The sequence below is a fragment of the Gracilinanus agilis genome, chromosome 4, assembly GCF_016433145.1.
Source record: "Gracilinanus agilis isolate LMUSP501 chromosome 4, AgileGrace, whole genome shotgun sequence".
NCBI lineage: Eukaryota > Metazoa > Chordata > Mammalia > Didelphimorphia > Didelphidae > Gracilinanus > Gracilinanus agilis.
Window position 1 is genome coordinate 61,370,455 of NC_058133.1, and position 25,454 is coordinate 61,395,908.

The 25,454-nt window shown below is 39.3% G+C and overlaps 1 protein-coding gene across 1 annotated transcript in view; it reads right to left on the minus strand.

Moving 5' to 3' along the window:
- ADCY10 (adenylate cyclase 10) overlaps window positions 1-25,454 on the minus strand; it is a 126,982-nt gene that overhangs the window by 88,229 nt on the left and 13,299 nt on the right. Inside the window, exons 4-11 of the mRNA XM_044674868.1 lie at window positions 24,713-24,817; window positions 23,560-23,598; window positions 23,182-23,325; window positions 19,997-20,199; window positions 17,739-17,835; window positions 2,549-2,637; window positions 701-1,111; window positions 590-629 (exon numbers count right to left, since the gene is read on the minus strand). Coding sequence (XP_044530803.1) covers window positions 590-629; window positions 701-1,111; window positions 2,549-2,637; window positions 17,739-17,835; window positions 19,997-20,199; window positions 23,182-23,325; window positions 23,560-23,598; window positions 24,713-24,817 — 1,128 coding nt within the window. The remainder of the gene's footprint in view (window positions 1-589; window positions 630-700; window positions 1,112-2,548; window positions 2,638-17,738; window positions 17,836-19,996; window positions 20,200-23,181; window positions 23,326-23,559; window positions 23,599-24,712; window positions 24,818-25,454) is intronic.

The following is a 25,454-nucleotide window of genomic DNA, read 5'->3' on the forward strand; positions in this document are numbered from 1 at the left end:
GAAGAAGAAGAAGAAGAAGAAGAAGAAGAAGAAGAAGAAGAAGAAGAAGAAGAAGAAGAAGAAGAAGAAGAAGAAGAAGAAGAAGAAGAAGAAGAAGAAGAAGAAGAAGAAGAAGAAGAAGAAGAAAATGTCGCCCATGCTCCATAGAGCCGAGGCTCTGAGTGTTGATGCCTCGTCACTCCCCCAGCCCGGCTTCTGCCCAGGACAGTTGGACTGGCTCTGTGAATAGGCTGGTGCCTACACGGCGTGACTGAGGAATCCCAAAAGGGACCCCTTAGAATCCTCCAACATCCCCTCCACCCCGTGGCATTGGGCCGGGGAGCTCAGAAGGACTTTACATTTTAGACATGCCTATTGTGCATTTGACAGTATAAAAACCATTCTCAGCTGGCAGGCAGGGTTCCCCTTTGGCCGGCAGCTGGCCCCTGAGCCCAGCTAACCCTTCACTTTAAGGATGAGCAAACCAAGGACATTCCAGCATTCGAGGTTTTAAGATCCAGCTCCCGGGTCAGGGAGGTGGCTTGGTAGAGAGAGAGCCAGACCTGGAAAGGGGAGGTCCTGGGTTCAAATACTTCCTAACTGGGCAAACCTGGGCCAGGCCCTTCCTGCTCTTCAGCACTGTATGGCTTCTGAGAGGGATGGGAAGGGTTTAAAAAAGAAAAAGATGCACCTGCTCCTACCAGAGCAGAGAGCATCTGACCGTGAGACGCCGACACTGGCTTGGATCACTCCGACACAGATGCACAGAGTGTGGGGAAGAAGTAGAAAATGGGGTAAAATGGGGCACGAGAGGTGCCTGTCGGGGCAGTAACCCCGACCCCAGGAGACCCTTCCCCAACGCGGAGCCCAGCCTTTCTGGAGCAACCCTGCCTGCGGCCTCTCGGGGGCTCCTGGCTCGCCGGCCTCCGTTTACACTCACTTTGTCAAACATAAAGACTTTATTGATTTGGCCTTTGAATTTCTTCAGGACAGAGTTGATGTACACGCTGGCATCCTGGATGGCCTGGGCAATATCGTCCGCCGTCTCCTGACCCTTAAACTGCAGGTTGACAAATACGATGGTCACCGGCCGAAGTTCGGACAAATAACCTCGCAGCTGCTTGTCGTCGATCTGGAAAAGAGCCGAACACGCGGGTCCCCTGAGCGGACCCTCCGCAGGCGCCCCCTTTTTGGGCCAGGAAAGGCCCTCCCAGGAGAGCCCCCCCTCCCAACAGAGGCTCCCCCAGCTCCCTGGACTGCTGCCACCAGGAACTGCTTTGTGCAATGAAACAAATAGTGGAATTTGAGAAGTGAACAAATTTAACTCCATATTAAAAAATAAACTAATTTGGCATGGACTCAGAAGCTACAAAATTGTGAAAGTAGCTCAAATGATCTCCCTCCTATCGAATCACCTTTAAAGAGGGAAATAGATGGTACGACGGCTGGCCATTCTCGCCTGGCAGAAGGCAAACCCTTTGGTGGAAAAGGCCTTCTCCTTTCTGCCCTGGCATTCTGGGGCCGCACAGGGCCTGGTATAGGGCAGGCGGTCAGGGGAAACCTTTTAGGGTTCGGCTCAATCCTTCTGAACTAGAATTCTGCAACATGGCGGCTGCACCTGGGGTGAGGAGCCCCTGGGGGGAGGGGGAATCCCAGCTCTTCTGAGGGGGCACCTACCCTGTCTAAGCCTCAGTTTTCTCCCAAGTGAAGTGGAAATAATTCCATGTCCATGGGCATTAGGAAAAACACACTTTGTCACCTTAAAACGTTTTTTAGAAGTTTGAGTTATTGAGGCCGAGAGTAGCATTGCACTCTTCGTATTAATGAAGTGCCTTCTATGTGCCAGCCAGGACACTTTGCAAATATTATCTCACTGTTTTCCCACAACTTACACTGTCAAGGATGGCAGGCCTGAGGTCTTCTTGCAGATCCATCCTTCCATAAGAGAGAGGATGCCTGGAGGGGATGGGACTCCACCAGGGACTGGTGGGGGAGGCAGCAGGGGAGTGATTTAGGGGTCCCAACACCTATGGAGGGGACACTCTGTGTTCTAATTACCTAACTTTCCTGATCTTGAAGTGTAAGATTTAAATTAACATCCAACAACTCCAAGCATTATATTTTATGAGATTTATCAATAATCACTTGAAGTAGAGGAAATAAAAAGAACAAAAGTAAAAGCCTGAGTAAAGAGAAAGTTTTCCTGTTCATGTTAGTGGGAGAAGAGCACGTGAGAGGCAGGACTACAGAAACTTTATCTCTAAAACGTAAGGACGTAACGTGAGGACAAAAGTGGGATTCTGGGAAATGGAGTCCTGGAGTACAAAACTCTAATTACACAAAAGTCTAAAGTCAAATATCTTTCCCTGCCATGTAAAAGAAGAAATATCCTCAAAAGTCTGCCATTCATTTCTGAAATCCTTCCACTATTTGGGCCATTGAGAAACCATGTGATTTTCACCTCTTTTCTGACATAAAGAGAATAATTTTCATACTAGTTCTCATGATATCATTAAATGTTCAAGGTCCCCAGCTATGTAAAAGTTAGTGACTACAATCACTGAAGTACCTGCTTCAAAATACTTCCCATGATGTACTTTTGTAGACATATTTCCAGTTCAGGGTCACACTCCAGGGTAGAGGCGAGTCTCAAAATATCTACAAAAGAGAAAGAAAGAGATTGGCTTTGGGGGAAAGTTTAGACAGTCCAGGAGCTATTTAAAAAAAAAATCCTCATCATGATACAATTCTGAATGACATTTTCCAACTGGGAGTGATATGAGCCCTAAAGAACCACGTGACAATTGTATTCTGAACTGGAGGGTCCATTAGAGAGCTCTGACTTCCTTCCACTGTGAAGCTCCCTTGAGTATCACTTCCACTAGTCTTACTCTGCAACCCCACAATGGCCCAGAGGTGACTCTGGGTCTTAAAGGCTATATAGCCAAAGAGCAAGCAAGTCCTGTCCTGCCAGAAAGGCTTCGGGTATATAGTTCAGCCAATGAGTATGTCTGCTTTCAAAATGTCACCCTTGGCTCAAAGGCCATTTGGATAAGACACTTCTCATTGGTGGAGGTTGATTACCCAAGAACACCATGATCTCTCTTCTTCCCACTTCTCACCAGCTCTGCCTCACCCAGGCAATGAGCAGTGAGTAGTCAATCTACATCAGTGATTCCCAAAGTGGGCACCACCACCCCCTGGTGGGTGCTACAGCGATCCAGGGGAGCGGTGATGGCCACAGGTACATTTTGGCACAAGGATTCAGTGTGGTAACCAATTTATTAACAAAAAAAAAGAAACCAATTGCAAATAGTCAATCGCGGTGATTTAATATTACTGCTGATGAAAATAGAGCCGAGGATTACTAAATTGGTAGCAGTACATCAGGTTCATCCTTCTCATTAAGATGATTTTGAATGTTTTAACTTTTTTTATATTACATTCTATTCTGAGTTCAATAAATAGCTTTATCATTTCAAAGTTCAATGTTTTTAATTTACACCTTTCTTTACTATGTTTTATGAAAAAGGTAGAAACATTAATACATATATCTTTCCTATTAATTGCTATTAAAATTTTTTAAAAATTAATTTCCAGGGGGCGCTAAGTAATATTTTTTCTGGAAAGGGGGCGGTAGGCCAAAAAAGTTTGGGAACCACTGATCTATATCAATTGTCTTACGCAAATGGTCCTTTAAGCCAAGGGTCACACAAGAGCAAGGGTGCCTGAGTTGGGAGAATTCCATGACGCGTAGGCTATCCATTAGGTAAAGAATTTCTTTGGCCATGGCAACTTGTGACACAAAGAAAATGACAAAATATTCCTTATTCTTGTGTGGCCACCTTTTGCGACTGCCGTGACTGAGGTAGACCAGCAAAAAAGGGAGAAGATTTTATATATAGTTTTTAGACCATTATTTTTTATGATGCTTTTAAAGTATGTAAAGCATTTTACATATGTTAATTCATTTGATCCTCAGAATAACTCTCTGCTATCATTATCCTGATTATACAGTTGAGGAAATTTGGCAGGGTTCTAAATGATTTGCCAAGGACCATCCGGTTAATAAATGTCTGAGGGAGGATTCAGGTTGTCCTGACTCCAAGAACAGCATTTTGTTCACTGTGCCAGCCAGCTGTTGTCTATAAACAATTACTGTTAGGACTTCGAATGTGAGATCCTTATCTAGGTACCATTAAGTTGACAAAACATTGCATCATATCAGTCTGGATATTCTTCCTATGAAAGAAACCCAAAGATAGAATACGGAATTGGAAATTAAATGAAAGGAAGATTTACAAATTCTCCAGGGAGAGGCAAAAAAGGTTGTTGAAACTGAATTGAGGTGACTCAACTATCACTGATGGAAAAAAATAGCTCCTTAAAGAAGTATTTATAGGTCTTTTCCTCTTCTTTGTTTGCCCCTTTCTTTCCAGTTTCATCCTTAAATGTTCTTGTAATGAGCTGGTTTATTTGGACCTCTCACTGTTTTCTAGAAAGTCATTTGTTTTCTCTACTGCTTTGCAGTGTTTTATATGGCACTCCTGCTTGCAGTTTGCTACAATCTTCTCTAAAAATTTCAAAAACTATTTTATATTGTACATTAGACTGCTTATCTCTCTACTGGAATAGCCTTCAAGATTACAGAGTCTGTTCCATGCTACAATGAGGTACCAGAATAGGATTCTTGTATCAGAAATACTAGTAGATACTTTATAACATTAGGTGTTATATATTATATGTTGTAAAATAACACTGCTATAAAATTAAATTAAAAACATATGTTATAAAATAAACATTTGAGTTTAGAGGAATTAGATTTTTCAGGAATCCAAAGGTGACCAGAAGCATTGCATGGGATACTTGGTCACCTCATCTTGTGATGAACGTGATAAGCATTTGCAAAAAAGACCTCTATGAAGATAATTGCAGGCCCCATGCCTATATCCATCACAGAAGATGAGGAAATAGAGAAATCATATGAAGAATTGAGGGAAACTTTCCCAAATTAATAAAGATATATTTTAATATATGGTGACTTCATTTCAAAGGTGGGTCGTGAGGAAGGACAGTGAATAGATTTTAGAAGATATGACAGGATGCCTGCATATAATATAAATAGCTTCTCAAAGGGTTGACTTGGAAGGTGCTAGATGTGGCAAACACCAAATACCATTATGAAAAATGAAATTGACTATATTATAAAAGAAAAAAAATTGGGTTGCTATTGTGCCACAGTGGATAGAGTACCTGGCCTAGAGTCACAAAGACCTGAGTTCAAATCCAGTGTCAGATCCTTACTAGCTTTGTGACCCTGGGCAAGTCACTTAACCCTGTTTGCCTCTGTTCCTCATCTGTAAAATGAAATGGAGAAGGAAAAGGCAAACTACTCCAGTATCTTCACCAAGAAAACTCCCAAAAGCCAAAACCAATGCAACTAAAATTAGAAGGGAAGCGAAAAACTGGGGGAAAAAATTTATAACAAAATTCTTTGACAAAGGTCTAATTTCCCAAATATATAAGAAACTAAGTCAAATTTACAAGAAATCAAACCATTCCCCAGTTGACAAAATAGTCAAAGGATATGAACAGGCAGTTTTCAGATGAAGGAATCAACTATCAATAATCACATGAAAAAGTATTCTAAATCCCTCCTGATTAGAGAAATGCAAATCAAAAGCACTCTGAGGTACCACTTCATACCTATCAGATTGGTCAATATGACAGTAAAGGAAAAGAATAAATGTTGGAGGGGATGTGGCAAAATTGGAACACTAATACACTGCTGGTGGAGTTGTGAACTAATCCAACCATTCTGGAAGGCAATTTGGAATCATGTCCAAAAGGCATTAAAAGACTGCCTGCTCTTTGATCCAGTCATACCACTACTGCATTGGTACCTGATGTGAACATAAGCAAAGTGTTGATGCTTTCAAGGTGAAGTGATTCAGAGAGAAGTGTGGTCAAATATTGTACAGCCACAATCAGGATGACACAAGATGTAGTGACTTCCACATTTAAGGAGCAGAGGGCTTAGAATATATTTCAGAAGGCAATCACCTATCTAGAAAAACTGAGTATAATTCCTCAGGAGAAAAAAAATTGATAATGAAATAGAGGACTTTCATGCATGATGAAAAGAACTGAACACAAGACTCAAGAGAAGCATAAGAAAGTAAACATGAAAAGGGTCTCAATAAAGTCAAACTGTTTCCATTTCTATATGGGAAGATGATACATGTAACTTCTAAGAAGTTTACCATTATTAGGGCAGTTAAAAGGAATTTAGGTAGACAGAAGGCATGGATGTGAATTGGTTTTATTGGAATGACCTCCCCCAAAATTGAAGAGATGAGTAAAGGAATGCACTAGGACGGTGAGGACAAACCTTTTAGAGATGGAGAATCATACTCCTCCCCCACACTGAGTGCCAGGCGTGTCCTGCTTCCCCTTACCCCACACAGGGGAGGGAAAAAGCAAGACCTATATGAACTGATGCAAAATGCAGTGCAAAACCAGGAAATCATTGTGCACAGAAGCAGGAATATTGTAATAATGATCAACTGTGAAAGACTTGGCTACTCATATCAATACAATGATCTGAAACAATTCCAAATGATGCGTGATAAAAAATGCTACCCTACTTCCAGAGAGAGAATGGTTTAATTCTGAGTGCAAATTGAAGTATAATTCTTTCACTTTTATTTTTCTTGCTGGAGGGTGGGGGGAATATGACTAATATGGAACTGTGTTTTACGAGATTTCATGTCTAATTGATATAGTACTGCTTGCCTTCTCAGAGGGTGGGGGATTAAGAAAATTTGGAACTCAACATTTAAAAAGAAAAGAATGTTAAGAATAAATAACAATTTTTGAAAATTTAAGGCATTTGATTTCATAAATTGCAGCATTAAAAGCTTTCCTCCAGGTGATTCTGACACATAGATTAAAATAAAGATAAATTAAGAGATGCAACCACAGAAATAACTGTTTGATGACTCTTGGTTACTAATATTGATCAAGGCATAAAAATAGGAAGACAAATACTTGCCAGACATTTTCATCACTGTCATGGAGGATGACTAGAGCAGAGGTCAATGGAAAAATGGATTCCCTGTAAGAGGGTGAACTTGTCCAGATGTTCCTGTTTTCACTTCTCAGTATAGTGATTGAATCAAGTCCCAGGACCTCCTAAATGTGATATTCAATCACTCAAAGGATGTTAGCCTATCCACACAGGTAAAACAAAGTTGAAGAATACCTATTGTTTCAATCAGAGGTGTCAAACTCAAGGTCTATAGCCCCTAAGAGCCCCCTCCAAACACCTGAGTGGGCTTGAACCAGATTAAAAAGTAAATGGGAAATGTTTAAATAAATAAGATACAACATAAATAATGTTAATTTATGTTTTTTTTAAAGCCAATATTTAAAGCCAATATTCCAATATATTTCTATTTGGAGTCTGACAATGAATATATTGTCTCTTGAATTATATATTTTAATCTAAATGAGATAGATCAATGATAAACAGAGAGTCATAAATAGACAAATAAGACTTTAGATAGACATTGCAAATAAACTAGACTCAGAATTAAATAGGAGGTGACAAGCAGATTGGATTTTGTTTGTGAAACTAGTACTTTTAATAATCCCAATCTCTTCTCTGATGAAAAGTTTATCTTTTAAAATTTTAACATTCCTTTGGTAACTCTATATAGTTGCAGATCATGGAATTCCATAGTCTCTAAAGATTCAAATTCGTGGATTACCCAAAAGACAATGGAAATCCAAAGCATGCTGTAAGTAGGCTATTGTCTATTAAACGAAAAAAGCTTTATGTCAGAAGTGGCATTGACTATAAGGCTCACAACACAGGAAGAAAGGGGAACTGGACATTGGATGTTAGGAATTAAATTCCCTGAATGATGGCTCCAGATGGGAACTTTCCTGTTACTTTCGCTTTACATTGTTCTCTCCTGGGAGAAGTGAATTATTCTAAATGCATCAAGCACACCTGGTGCCATTTGTTAAAACTGTTCCAGTGTCATGACTTAAAGCTGTGAAGGAGGAATAGCATAGATTTAGACATGGGCCCTGGCTTCCCAAGGGGCTTAAATGTGTTCACTTTGAGATTCCATCCCTCTTCCTAGAAGCATGCTTTCCAGTTGTTCAGGGCTCTGCAACAATGGAGACAGCTGGAACTCTTCAGAATCCCTCTCTCCAGGATTCCAAACCCGCCTCCCTTCCTGGCCAGGTCTAAAACTTCTTTAAGTACCATTGTTGAAACTGAGTTTCCAAGAGGATGGTGTAGGCATCTGTATGTATGCTTTCATGTTTTGTCTTTTAGACAATGCCATTCCAGATAAATAAGTAGTGCCATTGTTTGGAGATCTTCTAAGAGTTTAGGATGTCCTGGACTTCTTGTTCTTATTTCTTCTCTGTGTTGAATGTGGGGCACTTTATCCAAGACCTGAGAGTTCTATTGGGAGCATGAATTTTAAGTTGAAAATCATTTCCTAGATTATATTCTCCATAGGAGCAGAGCATTAAGTTTGGTATTCTGGGAAAGAGATTAAGAGTTTGAATTGACCCTTAGGATGTGTGCCTTGCTGGTTCTTTGAATAAAGAAGGAATTTTCCCTAAATAAGGGCAAGAAATACTTAAATGAGGATTGGTAAGAACATGAACTTTGAGGAAAATTTCTAACTCAGGAAAAATATGTCAAAATTTATTCAAATACAATTTATTGAAATGTTTGCTTCCTAAAAGAAATTCTCAAGTTACAGATTCTAAACTATAACTGCAGAGAATGGATATAGGTGACCAATTACCATCTCAGCTGGACCTCTCATGTAGCTGTCAAGAAAGAGTCAAAAGAAGAAAGTAGAAAAGAAACCTGTGAGCTATAGTATCTAAACCTGCATCTCCCTCCCTCCCTCCCAACTTAAGAAAAGGGAGGAGGAACAGAACTGCCCCTGCCCAAGGAAAAAGCTGAGAAAGAGCTCTCAGTTTTAAAAAAATCTTTCTCTAGGAAAGTTCTGTGTAATTTTTCCTATTTCTTCATTGTCTCTATAGCCTGCTCCTCGGTTGTTGTTTTCAAAGAGGACCAAAGACATCATTATAATGGAGGATGTCTTGACTAGTGTATGAATTAGACTGAAATGAGGCAGAGCTGCACAAAGTCATCAGCCTCACTCTCTCTTCCAGAGTCATCAAAGTCTGGGGGCAAGACAAAAATCAAGTTTGCTGGCAATGACCTGGGATATAGTGGATGAGCTTGGCATCTTCTAAGTCTAACCAAATTCTACAGCCTGCTTTAGCCACTTTCCTGACCTTTGGAACTGATTGTTCTCATTTGCCCACTGCACCAGAAATTCTTCACATTCTTGGCGTAGACACTCCTCTAATTCACCACCAATAGGTTTGTGGCCCATTGGTTACCCTCAACTTGGTTTAGCCCATCTACCAACATGATTTACCAGAGGACCCTTTGCTGGCTCTGAGTGCAAGACTCTTGTCATATTATCCATACACAGATACAGGTCATAATCCTGGTTTGGGGTCTCAGGGTGGGAAGGAACATTAGCATACACCAGTGTTTGTGGCCATAGGGGAGCAGGAGACCCTAGTCACAGTTCTAAGGCAGAAAAGAGTGCTTATGATTACTCATAGACCAGAGCATAGGCTGAGAGGGTATTAAACATACCTCTTCTTACATCATACTACTGGGGAAGAACTAAAAGCAGATAGATCTCTAGAACTATTTCTGAAGGGAGATGCACAAAGATCCTGAAGCTTGTAACAATAGTCACTTCACCACAATTACATAGCCCAATGATAATAGATTTTTTTTAAGTTAAAAGAAAAGAAAAAGGCTGGAAAATGAGCAAACAAAAAAACCCCAACAATATAGGAAGTTATTTTGGTGACAGTGAAGACCAAAACACAAATTCAGATGAAGACAACATAGTCAATGCTACCGTATCCAAAGCCTTCAAGAAAAATATGATTATGGAATTCAGGAACCCCTCCAGCTCTGTATTGATTCTACTTATTTCCCACGTAATGTTTACATATTTATCCATTCACCATATTTCCCAAGAATGGAGCAGGAGATGTATGTATTTTAATTGCTCAAAGTAAAACTATAGATTAACAGAAGCAATTTAAATCAAACCTATCCAATAATAGTGTAAGAATTTAAAATTGGGATTTATGCTAAATATGAGAATTCTAAAGTAATATTGTAGTTGTTGATTTAAAATATTACAGCTTAAGTCAAAATGACTTTTAGCTGCTTTATTTTCAAAGAAGTGGAAAGAGTAAAAGTGGAAAAATGTAGATAAAGAGACAGAAAGTACTGCCTAGCTACAAATACCCTGAGTTTAATCCTAATGTCTCCAGACCACAAATGCAAATCCAAATGTGAATCTCACCAGAATCCAAAGTCCTAATTAAGAAGCCTAAATCTGAAGATCCAGGAAAAGCTGAAGAACCTCTGAGAAACTTCAGTGCACACAAGGCTAAGACCACCAAGAATATCACCAGAACTCATGCTGAAGGGAGTGTCCCACCAAAGTGCCAACAAGAGAGATGGTCTCCTCACCGAAAAAATGAAGGAATCAGTCCACTCACCACAGCAAGCCAATGCAGAATCCAGGAAAGAGTCTTCTCCTCCACTCCTGCTCACCAATGCAGAGAGAAAACTCCTGAATCCTTGAGCTGGACTTTTTAAAGTAGTTTTCTCAACATCACTTCCTGTTGCTCCCCCACTTTACAGGAACCAATTGCAATCTTTCAATTTGCCTAGCACTGCCCAAGGGGAGGGGCAGTGATCTTTGGAGTTGTCACCCACTCTAGCAAGTGACTTGTGAACTCTCATACTTAGTGACTGGTAAGGTACTAAGTAGGGGTACTTAAATTTTTGATTGATTAACTTGAAAATTGCTGATTGATGGTTAAAGAGACTTTGATTCATCTTCACAATAGCTAGTTATCTAGTAAAACTAATTCTAATTTTGTTGAATAATTTAATATATATCTATCTTTGAGCTAAAACCTCCTGGTGTAATGCTCTCAAACTCAAAAAGAATTGATGAAGGAGCTCAAAAAGCATTTAAAAAATTAAACAAGAGAAGTAGAAGAAAATTGGAAAAAGAAATGAGAGTGATACAGGAAAATCATGGAAAAAAGAGTCAACAGCTTGGTAAAGGAGGCACAAAAAATAGTGAAGAAATTAATATCTTAAAAAACAGAACAGGCCAAGTGGTAAAAGAGGAACAAAAATTCACTTAAAGAAAGAATTGTTTAAAAAAGCAAAACTGGCCAAATGGAAAAAGATAAAGACATGTAAAAATTGACTGAAGAGAAGAACTTCTTAAAAGGCAAAATTGGTGGTATTGAAAAAAAGGTACAAAAATTCACTGAGGAAAAGAACTCTACAAAATAGAATTTGAAAAATAGGAGACTTAAAGAGTCATGCTAGAGTCACCAGTGACACCAGATCTCTAAGCCCAGCCTGAGCTGCTACCACTGCAGCTGCTTTTCCTAATCTTTCTCCTTATTTTCCTTCTCCTCCTCAGTAGCCCCCCAACCCAGGTCTCTATGCCACCACTTCCCTCAGGTATGCTGCTCTTCTAAGTTAATGTAAAATGAAGAAAAGAGTAGTTTGATGGTGTGGAAATGAATATTGACAAACATCCCAAAGTATTCAATGTTCAGCTTTTTACACTGACAGGAGCTAGCCTGCTAAACAGATAGTTATGGTGAAAGGAGGCATTCTGAAAGATGACAATCAGGGAAACATCAAGATAAAGAATAGTTTCTCAGTGGCTGAATTGAGCAACAGTCTACTGAAACTTCCAACAAGGCCACAGACTCAAACTTGGGTCAGGAATTTACAGAGCTCATATCAAGAGGGCAGTGAGTACACTGTTGAAAGAAAACAGAAGGCTACAAGAAGACAGAATCCTATCCCAGAAGTACACTGAACCCAGTCCTAACATAAAATCCAAAGTCAAGAAGTGGGTTGGAAGAATGAGCAAATAAAATAAGAATTCATTGTAAAGAACTATTATGGTAGCAGGAAGCTCAAGATACAAACCCAGAAAAAGAGAATGATTCAATAACATCCATAGACACTATTTCAAAGAAAAATGCAAGATTGGATATAATAAGTCCAACCAGAATTATTAGAAGAGATAAGTTTTTTTTGTTGTTGTTTTTTTGGGGGGTGGGGAGGCTTAAATACTCCAAAAGCATAAAAAACTAAATTGAGGGATATGGAGGTCAGAGACTAAACAGTGGGAAATAGGATGGAAAGTAATCATAATGGTGCAAAAAAAAAATGTACAAATCTCTCTAATAATAATAAAGATAATAAATAAAAAATAAAAAAATAAAAATAAATAAAAATAAAAATAAAAAATAAAAATAATAATAAAGGCCTCACTTCTTAAATGCAGAGAGAAATGAGTTGAATATATAAGAATACAAGTCATTCCCCAACTCAAAACTGGCCAAAGGATAAGAACAGGTAGTTCCCAAAGTAATTAAAGCTCTGTAGAGTCATGCAAAGAAATGCTCTCAGCCACTATTAATTAAAGAAATGCAAATTAAAACAATGCTGATGTACCACCCTACACTTATCAAACTGGCTATTTTGACAGTAAAGAAAAATGACAAAACTTGGAGATGTGGGCAAGCTGAGACACTAATGTACTGTTGGGGTGTTGTGAACTGATTTAACCATTCCAGAGAACAATTTGGACCTATGTCTAAAGGAGTATAAAATAGTACATACCTTTTGACATAGTGATACCATTATTGGTTTGTATCCCAAAGTTATGAAAAAAAAGGGGGGGGGGAAGACCTATATATACAAAAATGTTTAAAGCAGCTCTTTTTAGGGGGCAAAGATTTGGAAAGTGAGGGAATACTCATCACTTGGGGAATAGCTGAGTAAAGAACAGTATATGATTGCAATGGAAGACTATTGTGCTTATAAGAAATGACAAGCAGGAGAAGCTCAGAAAAACCTGGAAAAACTTAGGTGAACTAAAGCAAAGTGAAATAAGCAGAACCAGGAGAACATTGTACATAGTGACAGGAACACTTTACAATGAATAACTATGAATAACAGATATTCTCAGCAATACAATGATGCAAAACTATCCCAAAGGATTCATGATAAAAAAAAATGCCATTTGCTTCTAAAGAAAGAACTGATGGAATCTGAATCCAGGCCAAAGCAAACTTTTTCATTTTCTTTCTTAACTTTTTTTATGGTTGAGATGCCTTCCACTAAAGGACTAATAAAAAGAAATGTTTTATATACATGGTTGCACATGTAAAATCTATATGAGATTATTTACCAACTTGGGGTAGGAGGAGAGAAGGAGAGAGAGAATTTGAGCCTGAAAATTCTTTTTACATGTAATTGGGAGGAAAATAAAATAAAATGTAAAAAGAAAGAAAAAAAAGAAGTAACATTCTCCAAATGTGTCAGAGGTTTTTGACACTATGCCTTCAGTCTCATAATTTATTATTGCCTATTTTTCTGATAAAATCTGAGTGGATAAAGGTAATTAATCATTTCCTCAACTCCAAAAAGTTAAAAAGCAAACACATCATCAGTTAAAAATTAAATTCTGCCAAAGTCTATTTAATCTTTGTACCTTCCTCAGCACCTAGCAAGAGAGCTACTGAGTAAATATTTGTTGGACTGAATTAAAAATTGATGGGCAAGGTAAGGTGGATTGCTCAAGACTTCATTGACTGTCTTCCCTGCAATATTTAGAAACTAGACCTGATGACCCAGGACCACGTTATTCTTACAATGGGTTTCCTGAAGGAGTGTTTCCCAAACAGGGCAGAAGAATACTGAGTGCTCTAGGGGGGGGGGGGGGGGGAAAGATTTTCAAAAGGAGCACAGAGTAGTAGAAACACTGCCAGATTTGGAATCAGATGACTTGTGTTGAAAATCCAAACTGTGAGTCAGTTTACTCCTTTTTTAAGTGAGGAGATTGGAATAGATGTGACTTTAAATTTACTATGCTGTAAAGGTATGAACCCCCTCCTGCTTTATTGACCCCATATATGACCGAGTGGCTTTCCACAAGGGGTGTTCCCAGCTGAATCTCGGACAGAGATAAGTGGCAGAGAATATGTGCCACTGAATGCCATGGGGCAGACTGCTATAAATAGTAGATGAAGGTATGACAGGGCTCAGCAATGAACTAGAGGCAGCTAGGTGTCACAACGGATAGTGTGCCGGGCCTAAAGTCAGGCAGACCCGAGTTCAAATTTGACTTCAGACACTTATTAGCTATGTGACTTTGGTCATTTAATCTCTGTTTGCCTCAGTTTCTTCATCTGTAAAATGGGGATAATAATAGCGCCCCTATTTATTGTTATAAGGATCAAATGAGATAATAATTGTAAAGCAGTTAGCACAGTGCCTGGCACATAGTAAATGCTACGTACATGTTAGCTATTACTATGGTTATTGTTATTCTTCATTGTCTACACTGGGTGGAAGGGTAGCCAAGTTTCTTTAACTCCATGAAAAGGTGCCCAGGGCTAGTTCTTGTAGTTACCGTAGGACCGCCAGTCACAGGCAGCGGAGGCTGTGCTGCCATGGTATAAGTTCATGGAATTCAAGGACAACTAGGTGGCTCTGTGGAAAGAATGCCAGGCCTGGAGATGGGAGATCCTGGGTTCAAATTGTCCTCAGACACTTCCTAGCTATGTGATCCTGGCCTAGTTATTTAATTTCAATCGCCTAACCTTCCTTGCCCTTCTGCCTTGGAGCCAATACTTAGTATCAATTCGAAGACAGAAGGTAAGAATTATTTTTTTTCAAAGTTCATGGAATTTAATAGCTACTCTGATGTTCCACAGCTGTTCCCAGAGATGTGCTGAGTGAAACACTATCCCGCTGCCTTGGTAGCAGCTGGAGTTGATTGGCAAAGGGAGCCATTAGAAGTTTTTGAGCTTAAGGTGATGAAAGCTGTATTTTAGGAAGATTAAATGGGCAGAGGTGCTTAGGGAATGGCTGAACGAGTTGTGGTATATGATTGCAATGGAATATTATTGTGCCATAAGAAATGATGAACAGGATGAGTTCAGACAAGCCTGATGCAAAATGATGTGAGCAGAACCAGGAGAGCACTGTACACAGTAACAGCAATAATGTATGATGATCAATTAAATGATACATTAACTATTATCAGTAAATCAAGGATCCAAGACAACTCCAAGGGACTTATAATGAAAAAAGGCTATCCAACACTATGGAAGGAACTGATAGTCTAATACAGATTGAAGCAAAAAAATTCTTCACTTTATTTTCTCCAGTATAAGTTTTATCTGTTTTTTTCACAACAGGAAATAGGTATTGTATGATAAACCTATATTATGTTGACCGCTACCTTAGGGAGGAAAGAATGAGAGGAAGAAGATGTGGATCTGGATTGCAAAATATCAGAAAAAGGAAGGAAGGAAGGAAGGAAGGAAGGAAGGAAGGAAGGAAGGAAGGAAGGAAGGAAGGAAGGAAAGAAGGCAGGCCAAAGCAAAAAAGCAAAGCTATGAAGGCTTTTAGATGAAGGACCAAAAAGTTCCTATTGTATTCTAGAGGCAGTGGGGAGCCACTGCTAGTTTTTTGGTGATTAATAAGTGCTCTTCAGTGGTTTGATTGATCAGAAAAGTGTTGTGGTCTGATTTATGCTCTTTTCCTGGATTATTTTGTTCCTAACAAAATCCATCTGGTATACAGGTTACATGTAGATACAATTTTAGTAACTAATTTCTGACATTTTGCAATCCATGTCTCTCCTTCCCAACTCTCTTCCCTCCCCAAGATGACAAGAAATATGATATGGGCTGTACATGTGCTCTAAGGCAATACCTATTTCCTTGTTTGTCATGTTGTAAAAGAAGACACATATCACTTATACTAAAGGATATGCATTCAGATTCCATAAGTTCCTTCTATGATGCTGCATATTCTTTTTTGTCATGAAACCCTTGGAGTTGTCCTGGATTTTTGCATTTCTGATAACAGCTAATTCATTCACAGTGGAACACTGTAAATTGTTGCTGTTACTGTGTACAATATTTTCCTGGTTCTGCTCATTTCACTTTGTATCATTTCATATAAGTCTTTCCAGGTTTTTTTGTGTTTGTCCTGTTCATCATTTCTTATGGTACAATGACATCTATCTCTACTAAAGTCCTACAGCAAAGACTGACTCATCATAGCACAAACGAGCCAGTAAGCTTGCTAAGGCTATATCAGCAGAGGATATGAGCTCTGGCTGGTCCTTTCGAGCAAAAAAGGTTATAAGAACAGTGTGGGCAATAACTAACTGTATCTATGCTGTTTGAGGCTCAACCCAGCTACATTTAGAGATCCTCACCTTCAAGTTGGTCACAGGGTGATGGATGTTTTAGCTACAAAAGTCCTCAGAGACAATTTACCACATCACGATAATGTGATCTTTATTGGTGGAAGGAGGAAGTGTTTATTTCAACAAAATTACAGATCCTTGAAATATTGTATAAGTGAAGTGGTGAAGTGGGGGGAGGGGAAGGAATACTAATGTACAATATAAGTGAGCTATAGACACAATTCTAGAGAATATTCTAGGGAGAGGCGATAGACTGTCAAATCTTCTGTGTGAGTTTTTACACCTCAGAAGTTGGCAAATGTTACAAATCAGACCTTGATTTATCATCTTGTGGATTGTCTAAATTTAAAAAGGTGACAGAGAAAAATGTTAATAACTAATCATTAGATTAAACTTAATTTTGGAAAGCTGGTTGTTAAGCACTGTCCTAACACGATGTACTAATTCTGCTTGACCAAGCTATAAGCATTACTCAAGTCACTTCCAATTCTTTCATGTAGCCATCTCTGATTAAGCTATAACACAATACTTTGCATCTGTTCTCCCTTGCTAATTCATGTTATTGTGGTCTTCTCTCTTCATTCTAATGATATCCCATTTTCCCCCAGACCCTTTAGAAGAGTCTTTGATTCTATAGCTGGGTTTTAGTCACAGAATTGCTCTGATTTTGGTCTCTTTTCTTTTATGTCCAAATCTCTTCCAGCTCTGGCAGCTTTTTCACTTGCCTTCAGAAACATTCCCTCGTTCCCTGTGACTACTTTCCCATGGTGTATTTCTTAAGTCCCTTTCCATCATGGAGTCAACTACTTCGGTGCTCATCTTCTGGCTACTATTGCTTCTAATTCAAGACTTCTTCACAGGGGCAAGAGACCTAACTAAATCCTGATTCTACTACTTACAAACTGTATGATTTGGGGAAAGTCACTGAACCTCTCTGGACTTCAGTTTCCTAACTTGTAAAATGAGAGACCTGGATAAGAAGATCTACATATCTTCTAGGTCTAGATTTATAATGTTATGTTCTAGATGGTGCAGTGGATAGATAATTAGGTGGATATAAAGTCAAGAGGATCTGAGTTTCTGATCAATCCTCAGATACTTAATAGCTATATGACCCTGGGCAGGTCACTCAATTTCCTTGTGCCTCAGTTTCCTCATCTGTAAAATTGGCATAATAATAACACAAAATTCCTGGGATTGTTGCAAGAAAAAAATATTTGTAAAGCACTTAATAAACCTTAAAGTGTTATATAAATACTCTCTATTGTCACTGTTGTTCCTAGCTAGTTCATTACTTTGAACCTGGCCAAACTTAGAATATTAGTTAATTCATGTAAGTACACTTACTTTTGTGATCACCTGAAGGATAGTAACTCAGGTTGGCCATGCATTTCATGAAAAACTCATCAAAATTATAAGTAGAGGGTAGCTTCAGGAAGTTAACCTAAATGGAAGAAAATGAGAGTTTCAATTTTTCTTATAATAAAGAGTGATGTCACTTCCAAGTGTAATATAATAGAAAATGAGGCAAAGACTATGTATTTTGGATATTTGATACATAGTGATTGACATACTGGAGGACAAAACAACATAAACTGGATTATACATTTCACAATAACTGCTAGCTTTTATTTAGTGCTCTAAAGTTTGCAAAACACTTTCTATAGTTTATCACATTTAATCCTTCCAACAATCAGCTAAGTAGGCATTATTATAATTCCTATATCACATAGTTAATAAGTTTAAGAAGTGATATTTGAACCCAGAAATCAGAGAGTTGACAAGGAATTATTCAAACTACTTAGTTAAAACAACAATTTTCAGAATATAAAGGAGAGGTTTAAGCCTAGGTCATCACAGGGCATAAGACTCAGGCTGCAATTCCCTATATGTTACACTACTCTAAATGTATTTTAATATAGAAATCTGGTTAACTGAATTTTTTTTTAAAACCCTTAACTTCTGTGTATTGGCTCATAGGTGGAAGAGTGGTAAGGGTAGGCAATGGGGGTCAAGTGACTTGCCCAGGGTCACACAGCTGGGAAGTGTCTGAGGCCAGATTTGAACCTAGGACCTCCCGTCTATAGGCCTGACTCTCAATCCACTGAGCTACCCAGCTGTCCCCCCCACAATATTTTTGATGCCAGTTTTTCCTATGTGTGGCCTCCCTGAGATCTTACATAGCTCCCAATTAATTCTATTTCTTCCAAGCTTGAGATCCCAAAAGATCAGCCCTAATTAACTACACCCTATGACATTGATGGAGAACCTATGGCACCAGTGCCAAAGATGGCACTCAGAGAGTTCTCTGTGGACATAAAGCTACCCCCCCCCAAACCCCCAGAGTTTGTTAAGAGAAAGGCAGAGGGACTCAGGCAGAGCTGCTCCCCTCCCACCCTCTCCAGCCCTTGATGACACTGTTTTACATTCCCTGCCCCTCTGCCCAGCAGCCGAATGGAAGCGCTTCCTCCCTCCCTTTTGTGGGGTAAGGCAGGGAAGGGCACACCTGGCACTTGGTCTGGGGGGAGGGGAATGGCACAAAGTTTGGGAGTGGGGCAGACATGGCACTAGGTTGGTCTGGGGGTGGGGTGGGGGCAGGATCTGACACTCCATCTCCAAAAGGTTCACTATCACTGCTCTAGGGGATTTCTCTGCCTGGAACCAATACCAATTTTTGCTAATGTGTGTTCTCACAGATTTGGGCCATTGGGTTTAAGTGTTCACTTTTGGCATCCTGCCATCAAATGGACAAGCCAGCTACTCACCATCCCAACCTTGTTACAGCTAAACCCACTGTTCCCTACTGTCACTTAAGTTGGCTACTACTAGTAGCCTAGGGAGTAATAACAACAGCTACAGAGTCATGGTGGCAAAAATGTTTGAAACAGAGGTTATCACAGGAGAACCATTGGTGTTGACCATAGCTATAACCTCTTCCCTGTTTCTTTGGTCATAACCTCAGACTAATTTGTCTTCTCATCCAAGATCAATATGGTGCAGGAGAGGGCACACTGGATCTGGTGACAAAAGACTCAAATTTCAATCTTGCTTTGGCATTGTGAATTTAAACAAGTTTTCTCTTCTATAAACTAAGGGAGTTAGACCATATGATCTCTGTAGTTCCTTGTAACTCTAAAATCTCTGAACCTCTAATAAATCTGAAAAAGGGAGCAGAGAGGCTCTATTATTGCATCAGTACAATAATTGGAGCCCCCAATTCCTAAACCCTATTTATGCACAGAAAGTGACCTGTCATGTCAGAGAAAATGTTCAGTGGGCTAAATAATGGATGGGAGCTCAAAAGGAACACTTGACCTATAAACAAAAGAATTGGGTTCAAATTCTGACTCTTGCTACTTACTTCCTGTAAGACTGGGGCACTTCTGTTTTCTTAGTTGTAAGAGGACATTAGGCTAGATGCTCTTTAAGGACCTCTCAGCTCTGAATCCTCTAAGCCTGTAATGTTTCTATTTCTTCATCTTCTAAGAGAGCATGACAACCCCAAAATAATGTAGACCTTTGCAGATCCCAACCAAAAAAGCCAATGCCCCCTCTGGCCTCACAATGATGTCTGACTATCCACCATAAGGATTAGTATCACCTACCTTAACGGCTCTTTGGTCAGGAATTCTCTCAATTTCAATTACATTCCGGTCACAGAGTTGCCAGCAGTTTGGTGACAAAATAATTTCATTCATCTGTGCCATGTTCTGTGCAAAGCGTACGTCTTCCACAGCCTGTCCAACCACCAGAAAGTAACTTTTTTCATCTCCAAACACCAGTTTTTTGATGTGGCCAGCAGACAGTCCTGACAAGGCAAGGGACAGGTTTGTACCACTAGGTAAGTTGGCTTTACATTTTTCAACAGGAAAGTCTCCATTGTCTTTGGTGGTGACAACTTTGTTTTATGGAACCCCCAAGTTTGCCATTTGTCTTAAGAGAAGTCCCAGATTGACCTTGTCTTTGAAGATAAACCTTAAAGCACCCAAAGATCACAGCTTAGATAGAATCAGTAGATATAAAAATCTTAAGTATTCTTTTGTCTTAGATGTTTCTCCCATTGTATCATTAGCCTCACCCAAATAGTCCAGCCCTTGGCTGGAATCCTCCTTCCTTTGTCTCCATTGACAAGCCAATCCCATCCTATATTCCCCAAAAGGCATTTAAGATTCCAAGTTCTTCAGCTCATTGGAAAAATGCTTTTCTCCCTGAGTCCCAGAACTTTGCCTCGGTGTGGTATCTAGCACATGATTCTGGTGTAGGGCCAATCAGAGCATTGTCTTCCTTGTCCTGATTAAAAACTTGTTCTTTCTAACTACCTTAGTGGTATTTTTCAAGGTTGATAAGGACCCGGAGTCAGAGATCCTCTAGCCAGAGAACAAGAAGAGAACACACATTTCTACTGACATTTGGAAAAATAAAAACTATCCATTTCTGTTGTTGTTCAATTGCTTCAGTTATGTCCAATTTTTTGTGGCCCTATTTGGTGTTTTCTTGTCAGAGATAATGGAGTGGTTTGCAATTTCATTCTCTAGCTCATTTTACAGATGAGGAAACAGAGACAAACAGGGTTAAGTGACTTGGCCAAGGTTAAAAAGCTAGTGTCTGAGGCCAGATTTGACCTCAGGAAGATGAGTCTTCCTGACTCCAACCCCAGCACTCTACCCACTGCCCTACCTGTTCGTTTCTGGACTCTTCTTCTATCCTCAGAACTAAAACTAGACTTCAGAAACCCGATGATACTAACAAAATGATATTGATAACTCACATTTATTTGATACTTGGAGGTTTGTGGAATGTTTTACTCATTAACAATCCTGGGAAGGAATTAATACATGGATAATGGATTGGTGCTCATCCAAGTCACCTATGATGGAGGTGCTCCCATGGGAAATTCTAAGCATCAGCATCTGGGAGATAAGAGGGCTGACTAGTATAGGGTAGGAACATTTTTGACTTGCTACATGGGTGGAATAAATCTCTTTCCATTGGCTACACAGCTTGGACTTGGCTGCTCCTTTAAAATTACCTGACTGGGAGACAGTCTCCTTCACATCTAGGACTGAAGGACTCATTCACTTATTATTTTTTTAGGTATTAGTGTTGACATTTCTTTTTTTTAATTGAAAATTTTTATTTAATTAATTTATTTAGAATATTTTTCCATGGTTACATGATTCATGTTCTTTCCCTTCCTCCTCCCCCCACCCCGCCCCAGCCAATGAGCAGTTCCACTGGGTTTTACATGTGTCATGCATGGATCAAGACCTATTTCCATATTATTCATATTTGCATTAGATCACTTAGAGTCTACATCCCCAATCATATCCCCATCAACCCATGTGATCAAGCAGTTGTTTTTCTTCTCTGTTTCTACTCCCAAATTCTTTCTCTGGATGCGGATAGTGTTCTTCCTCGTAAGTCCCTCCACTCATTCACTTATAGCAAATGAGAGCATGAAGTAAAATGGCAGAAGTCCCCAGGGCAGCAGCAGGTGAGATGTACTCATCCAACAGGGACGCCATCTCTGCACATGAACTTGGTAAGAGCTATATTACGTTGGAACTGGGCTGAGTTTCAAACCGATACCCCCACAGACAATGTGGGATGGGGACGAATATGTCTCTGAGATGGAGGGGGTGGTTGTATTGGTTTGGTTATGTCTATGAAGTAGAAATCCTTTTGTTACAAGCTGATCAAATTGAACTAGTCACTGGATGCCTAAAATGGGAGGAAAACAGCTGATGGTGGCTTAAGCTGAAAGGACAGAAAAGAGACACTTCCCAAGCCAAGCTCTGGGAGAGAGAGCCAGAGTGAAAATAATACACCCAGCATGCACTCCCTTCTTACCTTAGTTCCAAAGAATTTCTCTCTTCCTCTAAGACAAAGCTCACTCATACACTGTCTTCTACATGAAGCCTTTTCTGATTCCCCCAAGTGCAAGTGCCCTTATTCCTAAACTAGCTTGTATTTAACTACTTTGCATAAATATGCCTGTGTATGTATGTATTTTTCTATTTATGCTGTATAAATTGTATTTATACTCTCACTCTTGCCATTAGAATATAAGCTCATTGTTAAACAGGGATTACTTCATTTTTAAAATTTTTATCTAGTGTCTGGCATACTGTAAATGCTTTAATAAATACTTAAGTTGACAGTGTGACTCAACAAATTCAACTTCACTCTGGCTTACTTTCCTCATCTGTAAAATGAAGGTAGTAGAAGAGCAGAAAGAGTTCTGGGCATGGAATCAGAGTGATTTAGACTCAAAATCTGTCTCTGACACTAGTGATGGGACCCTGTGTAAGTCACAGATTCTTTCTCATCATAAAATAATAATGATAATACCTAGAATTCCTACCCTCAGAACCACTGGGAGAGTCAAATGAAATATTCTATGTAAAATGTTCTAAAAACTTAAAAATATTGCATAAAAATGAGTCGTTGTTTGTATACCCTACCTCACAAAACTGTGATGAAGAAAATGTTTTGGAAACCTTAAAGCCCTATGGAAATATGAAATATGATTATTATAACTAAGAACAAGAAGATAGATGTCTCCCTTATCCAATCTCCTAGCACTGATATTTCTCTTATGCCCAAATCTTAATTTGTACTGCATTGATTTTAATTTATTTGAAACGACTATTTTATTATTTTTGTATCCCCTTCAGAGGGAATATTTGTTTAGTGAGAAGAATAGTATTCTATACATATTAGTTACTTATTTTTTTAATAAATGAATGAATAAACAGAAATATGACCACACCTACTTTCAATTACTTACCAATTTTGACTCGGATATCCAGGCCTTCTTCAGACTCCTGATTCTCAAACACTCCATGAATTTCTAGACTACATTTAACCACCACAGTGATAAAGTTCTTCAGCTGATTTCGCTCTACTTTCCACAGGGCTAGCAATGCATCCCCTTGAAGCGACATACAGAGTAGGATGAAGAAAACTCAGGTCACACTTTTGGTTTTCCCTACAGATCAGCCTATTTGGGTTTTCTAGGGGAACCTCATTTGCAAAAATGTCTTCAAATGCACTTTATATCTATCCCTTGCTGCTCCTCTTTTGAAAAGTCCCCTTCCTATTTAGGGTGCAAGAACCTCTACATAACTTTCTTGCCCCGCTCCTCCCAAATCAGAAAGGCCAGTACCTGCAAACTTTAAGATGTCTCCTCCATAAATCAGCACCTCTGAGAAAAGGAGAGGGGAAATCACATACTGATTTCTTTGAAAAACAAAAAACAAAAACATCATGAGACAAACAAACAAAAAAAAAACAAAGAAGGAGGAGGAAGAGAAGGAGAAGGAGAAGGAGGAGGAGGAGAAGGAGGAGGAGGAGAAGGAGGAGAAGGAGGAGGAGAAGGAGGAGAAGGAGAAGGAGGAGAAGGAGGAGAAGGAGGAGAAGGAAGAGAAAGAGAAGGAGGAGGAGAAAGAGAAGGAGAAGGAGGAGAAGGAGAAGGAGGAGAAGGAGGAGGAGAAGGAGGAGAAGGAGAAGGAGAAGAAGGAGACGGAGGAGAAGGAAGAGAAGGAAGAGAAGGAAGAGAAAGAGGAGGAGGAGAAAGAGAAGGAGAAGGAGGATGAGGAGAAGGAGAAGGAGAAGGAGGAGGAGAAGGAGAGGAAGAGGAAGAGGAAGAATTCTTTCCTGTCATTGTGGAATAAAGGAAAAGGCATCCAGACCTAGTGCAGAGAAGTAATATAACTGGGGGAGAAATGAAAGAACTCTGAGGGCTGAGGACAACTACACTATTCATGAGTCTTTGAACAAGACAGAGCACCAATTTACTTGAAACTCTTCTTATTGTTTCATTAAGAATATTTGGTAATCACTTCCTTGACTTCTTTTGAGTTATTGCTTTTATAAGTCAGGAAATCACAAACACTTATGAAGCACCTACTAAGTGCCAGGAACTGTGTTAGACATTGGGGATGCAACTATGAAGAAGGAAACAATAGTGAATTTCAACTCTAAAAGTGCATCCATTTGGAAATATATTGTGCTTAAGACTTTTCACCAATGCAAACTGATCTTCCTCTCAATTAACACGAATTAGTGGAATTTTATTATATCCCTGGAGATAATCTGGCACACTGTGCGATCTGAGTCCATCCCTTTAAACCCCCAACAACAAAGAAGAAACCAGTTCCCAGAATACATCCAAGTAGCACTCTCTACAAAAGCTAAGAGAAAATAGAAAGGGTCAGTTTGAAAGTCCGGAGCATGGCTCTTCTCTCAGTTACAATACCCAAACCATGAAGAATCAATACATAAAAGTTTTCAAGTCAAAGTCCAGCTCTGGTACTTACTTTCTACTATGGCACTTATGTGGTTATTGAGAATCTCCACCAGCTGTTCAGCCCCTCGGTCCATATACATGGCTGTACTGAACTTCTCAGTCATTGCCGTGAAACCTGGGGCACAGATATAAGGAATTCATTTGGATTCTGGGAAGATGAACCAGGAGAAGGAACTAGAGAAGAAGCCTAAATTGGGAACCAGCAGGACTTGGCTTTCCTCAACATTTTTTATAAGAAGGAAATAATCACTCATATTGATGTGATTTGGGAGAGTTCTAGAAAGATCTCTTCTGTCCCCTTACTCTGCCCCTCTCACTATTTTCTTCTACCTAACGATAGTCCCCGAAATTCCATTATTAGCAAGAAAAGACATTTATCTACAATTAGCATTGAAGAGACCACAATAGATTCACACTTTAGAGTAAATTACTAATATTATATCCTCTCCTGGGAAGCAGGTTTGGTCACCCAAAAGCAGAGAAAAGAGAAAAGAATTCCACCAAAGAGACTAAAGGACATAAAGAGAGGCTACAAGAATGAAGTCAACTTTTCCAACTTTAGAATTTTGTAAAAGGTGTTGAAGGGAAGTGGGCAAGGAGGAAACTAAGCTATCACTCTTTGCAGATGATATGATGGTCTACTTAAAAAATCCTAGAGAATCAACTAAGAAGCTTGTAGAAATAATCAACAACTTTAGCAAAGTGGCAGGATACAAAATAAATGCACATAAATCATCAGCATTTCTATACAT